The sequence below is a fragment of the Phaeoacremonium minimum genome (genome assembly GCF_000392275.1).
Source record: "Phaeoacremonium minimum UCRPA7 unplaced genomic scaffold PA7_03_scaffold_435, whole genome shotgun sequence".
Lineage (NCBI taxonomy): Eukaryota > Fungi > Ascomycota > Sordariomycetes > Togniniales > Togniniaceae > Phaeoacremonium > Phaeoacremonium minimum.
This window is the reverse complement of record NW_006921337.1, coordinates 280,368-287,327: the sequence shown is the minus strand read 5'-3', so window position 1 is coordinate 287,327 and position 6,960 is coordinate 280,368. Positions and strand designations below refer to the sequence as shown.

General features: G+C 52.6%; 1 protein-coding gene across 1 annotated transcript; it reads left to right on the top strand.

Moving 5' to 3' along the window:
* Positions 1-5,651: 5,651 nt before the first annotated feature.
* UCRPA7_5846 (putative nitrogen metabolite repression- -responsible protein) lies at positions 5,652-6,884 on the top strand (the record flags this gene model as incomplete). Its single annotated transcript, XM_007918390.1, has 1 exon — positions 5,652-6,884. The coding sequence occupies one exon, from the start codon at positions 5,652-5,654 to the stop codon at positions 6,882-6,884; it is 1,233 nt and encodes a 410-aa protein (XP_007916581.1).
* Between the last annotated feature and the right edge of the window lie 76 nt (positions 6,885-6,960).

Here is a 6,960-nt window from a genome sequence, read left to right as displayed (position 1 = left end):
CGGCCTTGTAGCTCGTCAGGCTCATTCCCTGAACACACCGATATACTCAGAGGTCATGAGGCTCGATGGCCTTCTTCAGGAGAAATGGAACAATGTACCTAGCTTTATGAAAGTGCGACCGCTCGAGCAATGCGTTACAGATCCTCCGCACCAGGTCATTCAGCGTTTCGGTATCGCGGCATTGTATCAGAAGAGTCGATGTGTTCTACACAGACGTTACCTCCTCGAGAGGTTCCCGAAGAGGGAACACGAGTATTCGAGAAAAGCATGCGTCCAAGCTGCACTGGCCTTGATGGAGTATCAAAGCGCCATTTGGCACGGCACCCAGCCGGGTGGTATTCTCAGCGCAAACGGATGGTTCATGACCAGTCTCGCGATGCACGACTTCCTCCTCGCAGCAATGATCGTTTATCTTGCAATCATGAGCGACACCTACTCGGAAGTTGGAGGCAACTACGACTGGGCTCTTCAGGATACCCCTCTGCCCAACAAGGATGAATTGACCGACCAATTGAGGCGATCTTACAGAATCTGGAGCATTGCTGCGAAAGAAACCCCGGAAGTGAAGAAGGCACCGGAGGTGTTGGAGACTATGTTGAAGAAGATCTTATTACGAAGTCAGTCTAACACGACAGAGCGCACAAGTGCAATAGGCGAGACTCCATCTCACGTCCCGTCATCAAGGACAGATGTTGCGCCAGTTGCGAACTTGCGTGTATCCGGTAGGTGTTGTAGTAGCTTTCAACCCAAGGCAAAACTAACCTTCTCCCAAGAGCCAGAAATAGCCAATCTCAGCCTCGATCCGACACCGCAGAACCCGCCAATGCCTTTCTCACGGAACGATCTTGTGCCTAACGATGTGATCATGGAAGGATTGCAGGGCTCGTGGATCCCAGGGACGAACGACAATGTCGACTGGGTAAGCTTACACATTTCCTTTCAGCACGTATACTTAGAGTATATGTCGCGATCTCTCGTCGGTTCTTATCGGCTTACGAATAGGTAACACAGGACTCATTGGATACTGCTCTCCGTACTGATGGCACCGCTGATGCCACACTCACGGATCAGTGGATGGGAGACAGCTCTTTCAACGATCTTGACCTCATGTCAAACTACTACTGGACCCAACCCCCGGAGCAGTGAGGCGAGTTGGCCCTTGTACGAAGACAGGGCAATATGGCCCTGTGATAATATTAGGTCGAGGCGGTCTTGTAGCACTATCAGGTTCAGCCCAATGGCGGAGGTAGCCGATTGCGGTCGCAATGCTCAGGATGGCTAGACGTCTCGAGTGGGCATGCGCCGAATAACAGCCCTTATGCACTCTTGCGCAGACTAAAGACGTTCTATCGTAACCGGCGCCTCCCCCGCAATTCGGAGGCCGTAGGAGCAGTGGAGAATTCCCAGCCCTCAAGCCGCTGGAGTTGAGCATCCGATCGAAAAAATCTACCGACTTCTAAAGCGGGCCCAGTGGATCGGTAGTGTCAGGCTGGACTAAAGTCCCTTGGTTGTGAAGTCGGAGTTGAGCCCGTGGAGGAGCTAGTACTGGTGACATCCCTGGAAGGCACACGAACAGCAGAGTTGTACAAAAGCATGGCATAGACAGGCAAAAATGATGCATTGTCACGAAAGACCATCCCTACGGGCTCCCGCGGAGATGTATGGATCTGAAAGAGGGGCATTTTTATAAGAGAAACTTCGTGACGGCACTGAAGCTCTTGAAATCGCCCAGAAGGGTTCTAGTGAGCCGATTTGTACGTAATTGAAAAGGCCTGGCTCGCCCGGTTGTTGCGACTTTCTCGTCAGCTCGCTGCAACCGAACGGCCTACCACCAATTCCTCATGCTCCCGCGTGATGGCAATCTTCCAATGCAGCAAAGCAAATTGCTAGACTTGAGCGTTGCGGCGAGGTAGTGACCAGCCCACGCACTTGACTCAGGCACTTGCGCGGGAGGCGTTGTCTGGTGCGCGAAACAGAACCCCGAGGAAGATTGTAACGCTTTCCACCACAGAGTTGAACCTACTGGCAGAGATATCCAATTCTCTGAATTTCGGGCAAATTGGAGGAGGTTATGCAGAGGTGCAAAAGTTGATCAAGCTGAAACATACATTGGAGTTGTCTGTATGAGCCGCCAAAATCTATGCTTAGGAACCCAGCGAATCGTCTCGAAATGCTGCTCGGCCGTCTCAATGAGATCATAGCTGCATGCAGACTGACCATTCTGCAGGTTCAGTACCAGACCATTGCCTCCTTCAACGTGGTTGTAGATGCAGCCAGAGGACCTTGACATGCAGTGTCACTTGACAACCTGACTGGTTAGCTTTTGAGACCTGGCCGGACACTGACCTCCAGCAGGCTCTCCAACTCCGCACAGCTTGCATGGTGGCTTTCATGTGCTACCACATATCCTGCTGTCACAGTGACTTGACGATGAGACCCCGAACTGAGACCAGACCCCGATAGCTCCAGGATCGCCTTGGTCCGATCGTTGGGAAAGTGAACCGTCTTTGAGGAGGGCATCCTATGCGGCATGCAAATTCGTCCCCATGATCGGCTCACAACCCAGGCAAGGCCCAATAACACCGCCCCGTGTCATTGTTGTGTCATAAAAGAGCTTCAGAACATCTGGGGAAGTCCAGGCCGAGCGGACCGCAAGTGCGGGAATCGGAATTGACATTCGCCTGACACCTCGAAAGAGCCGTCTTGAAGCATGTTTGATGGCATAGACAGGGAGGATCAGCCTAAGGGTTGGGAAGGTCTGGGCCTGCCGAGCACGCCATTGCAACTGGGGAGCTTGTGTCCGTCGTCTTTTGATCCGTCACTCCCTCACCGCAACTGGATCTATGACGGGAGTGAGAAACGTGGATCATCTTGACTCACGGAAACCACTAGAAGGGCCAACTGTACTGTACTGTAGGGGAGAGCAAGGCAAATCGGAGGGTCATGTTGCTGTGGGTATCTTCACACCTTGCTTGATGTTTTTTTGCTGTAGAGGCCGCAAATTTTCCTAGGCTGCTAGCACAGGCTCCTTCCCGGCTCCATATCTCCATATCGCAATGGAGGATGGCCTGTGCGCTAAGCAACCATACTGGGGCCTTTTACCTAATTCCAACGCCGACGTCGCCGCTCCAGGGCTTGCTGGCCCTCCTGGCCCTCCTGGCCTATTGCTGAGGACCCGTAGGCCGCGTTAGGCAGGCACCATGACTGGCACCAGCGAGCACGTTGGCTCTCCGCTGGTGTTGCATCATCGCCCATATCGCCCGCGTTGCGCGCCCATCCCGGGCATTGGGTAGAAAACATCAGGTAATATTAATAAGGGCGCCGTGGTTTTGAGCCTCTATTTGCGGCGTATCTGGCCCTATGCCAAGCTAAGGTATGTAACGATAACCTAACTGGGAGGCAAGAGCGAACGAGCGACATGGTCTATCTCTATCTAAGTAAGGTAGGTACGGTAGGTAGGTAGGTACCTAGGTAAGGTACATAGATGTGTAGGAAGGTAATTACCTGGCGAGACAAGCTCGCAATTCGCAAAGTACCTGCGGAGGAGGTAAGCATGCAGGTTTTGGACTGTAGATAGGTGCGCTCGATGCGGTAGGCACGGGTGGGATCATATCTAAGTTGTCTTCCCCGGCCGTCCCTTCCTTTTCTTCCCCTGACTCGTCCATCCCAAGGGGACAATCCGACAACCCATCCAGACCCAGACTAAAGGTCTTCTTTTCCCATCGCAGCAGAGTTTCTCGTACTTTACCTACCTGACATACACTACACTACCCTGATCCAATCTGATCTTACCTCACCTCATCTTCCCTATCTCTACGAAAAGGAAGGTTGCCTCGTCGCAAACCTTGTTCTCGTCCCTTTTCGTTAGGGACTTCTGTCAGGGCTGGTGCTATCTGGACCACCACAATTGACTCTCATTGGTCTACGCCGACCGCATATCCCTTTACACCATTCTTCCTGTCACGTTTTGACACCGATATCATATCAGATCGATCGTCGCCCTCCCGGGATACCAACCAACCTTTGAACCATAGCAGCAATCGCTATCTGGCCCGCCCGGGAAGCCAAGCACCTTCGGGCAGGACTCTTATCCAGGATTTGCATATTGATTGCGGAGGCGAATCCCGTGGAGACAAGAAAGTATCATAGCCAGTATCACGGGGCACTTGACAGAAACGCCGGATGCGGCTTGGTCGCGAATCACGATAAGACCCGGGCACAAGTCGACAACTGTCTGTCATAGTCGTGTCATTGCATAGACACTTAGACAAGACTGTGTGACGCCCATCTCCATTTCCCACCAACTCACCGCCCTGAATTCGCAAGGTTCATCCAGCCAGAGGGTCAGAGGGATAGGCACATATCAACCTCCTTTGTTCCTATCGGATGCTCCCAGCCGGTCGGCCTGCCTGCCCGGACTTCGCAACCACTCTCGCTCACCCATCGGCCGGTTTTTTTTTTAAATAAGCCTGGGTAGAGACTCCTCTGAGTGCCTCGAGCGAGCGCATACGCTAGCCCCGGCCCCAGGACCTCACCTGCTCTCACATCACCCATAAGTTCGAGCCACGACGACCACCAGATATTCCCGATTGGCCGCAGCCATCAGGGTGACCACACCGACTGCGCTGGCCAATGTCGCGAGTGGATACAGACGCCATCTCTACCCCGTAAAATTCTCACTGGCGCCACTGCTAGCCTCGTCTGCCGCATAGGACAGAGACTCTTCCTTCTACAGCAACAAAAAACCACACAGCATCACTCTCTTCAGGGTACGACAGTCTTCTTTTTCCATAATTGTCCTTGTACCTACCCGATTGCGCGCCCAGGTTACACTGCGCCCTGCCTACACCAATACTCCCCCTTCCCTATCTTGCCCAATATCAACAATCACTGCTGCCGCGCTGGAGGACGAGAGGAGGCGTCTTGTCTTACAGCATTCGTATGTCACTGATCGCATCCTCGTACCCCTCCAACTTTTTTTCTTCCTTTTCTGCCGCTATCGCGTCCCCTGTCAATCGCGCCTGCTGCCCCGCAGTCCAGCCCATCCCCACTAACAGTGAGAAAGGATCACTTGCAGCCCACTCGAGTAACCACTCCCTGGAGTGTAGAGGATCCTAAGGCCCCTTCCGGGCTCATATCGTACCTTCCATTTGCTGCACGGAAGCTGCAAGAGAAGACAAGGAAGTCGAGATTACGCCATTCGAACAGCTTATTTAGCCCACCCTGATAAACATCTTCGGCTAGCTGTTTCCTGGCCCTGCCCACCCGTCAGCATCTGACCGAGTCGTTCGAGTTATAATAACCTGACAGCACGGAAGTTGCTACTGCTGGGACCTTCACCCAGACGCTGGTCGCTATCCGTGTCTATATAAATTCACATCGCCCCTGAGGCAAGGGCTTTGTTGAATATTGTCTTTGCTGGTTTAAAGGGAACCGAGCTTGAGAGCTTGGGTACCTAAGGGGGATACGTATCAATGCCGTCCGCGATGCACGGCGACCTTGCCTATCGGCCAGCTCCGCAGAATATCAATATACCAAGCTCTCGGCAAGCCGAAGAAAGACGACACAAACATTCCCGCTCCTCGTACTCAGACGCTTCACCTCTAACTTCACGGAACAATTCTCTTACATTCCGCCCAACAAAACGCTCCATGCCGACGCCTAACAAAACAATTGCTGTTATCAATGCGAGTGGCCGGCAGGCTGCCTCATTGATCCGTGTGGCTACTGCAGTTGGCTATCATGTAAGGGCACAACTGCGGAATCTCGAGGGTGTCGTCGCAACAGAAGTCTCTACGAACCCAAACGTCACAGTTCTCCAGGGCGAACTCTATACTAGGCTTGCTGGGAGATCGGCTGAAAAGGCCGACGTGACACGCGAGGGACCTATCAGTGGCATTGGTGTGAATCACCAACTGATTTCTGAACTCTTCAGGGGGGCACAACTAGCTTTTATCAATACCACCTTCTATGGCGATGAGATCAAGATTGGCGAGGCCCTCGCTGATGCTGCGAAGAGAGCCGGTATTCAGCACTACATTTACTCCTCTATGCCTGATCATCGTGCGTACGATGCAACTTGGCCAAGTCTCCCGTTGTGGGCGTCAAAGCATAAAGTCGAGGACTATGTCAAGAGCATAGGACTGCCTGCGACGTTTGTCTACACGGGAATCTACAACAACAATTTTACTAGCCTTCCGTATCCCCTCTTCTGCATGGAACTTCAGCCTGATGGATCCTTCAGGTGGCAAGCGCCATTTCACCCGGACGCCAAACTTCCTTGGCTAGATGCTGAGCATGATGTGGGACCTGCAATCATTCAGATCTTCAAAGACGGTATTTCGAAATGGAAAGACCAAAGGATCGCCCTGGCATACGAGATGCTGAGCCCCCGGGAAGCATGCAAGTTATTTGAGACAGGAGTCGGAAGAAAAGTACGGTACGTCAGGGGTGAGATTGAACTCAAAGTCAAGATTCCCGAAGGCTATAGGATACAGCTGGAAGCACTTGAGACTCTCTTCAACCTCGGCAAGGATGATCCGACAAAGCAACCGCCTTACTTTGGAGACAAAGTACTGGAGCTTTCGTGTCCTACAGAAGCGCTAGAGCTTTGGGAGGGCCCAAGAGGCTTGGAAGAGTATGCAAGAGAAGTTTTTCCGCTGGAAGAGCAGGCAAATGGACTTACCTGGATGCTTGATGAGGAGGAGGAAGAGGCGGCCCAGACCGAGAACGACGAGCAATCGAACGGAGCAGCATCAACGATCGTTAATGGGGGACCCCAAGACGTCGAAAAGGGCGAGGAGGACGACTATGATGATGACGAAGAGGAGGATGGCCTAGTGATGAGAGGGTTGAAGCGAGACGAGGAGGAGTGGCTCGCATAATGATCTTGCGGCATCCATAACATATCAGGTCATGAACAGGTTTATTCAGACGAACGACATGATACATCAGAACGAA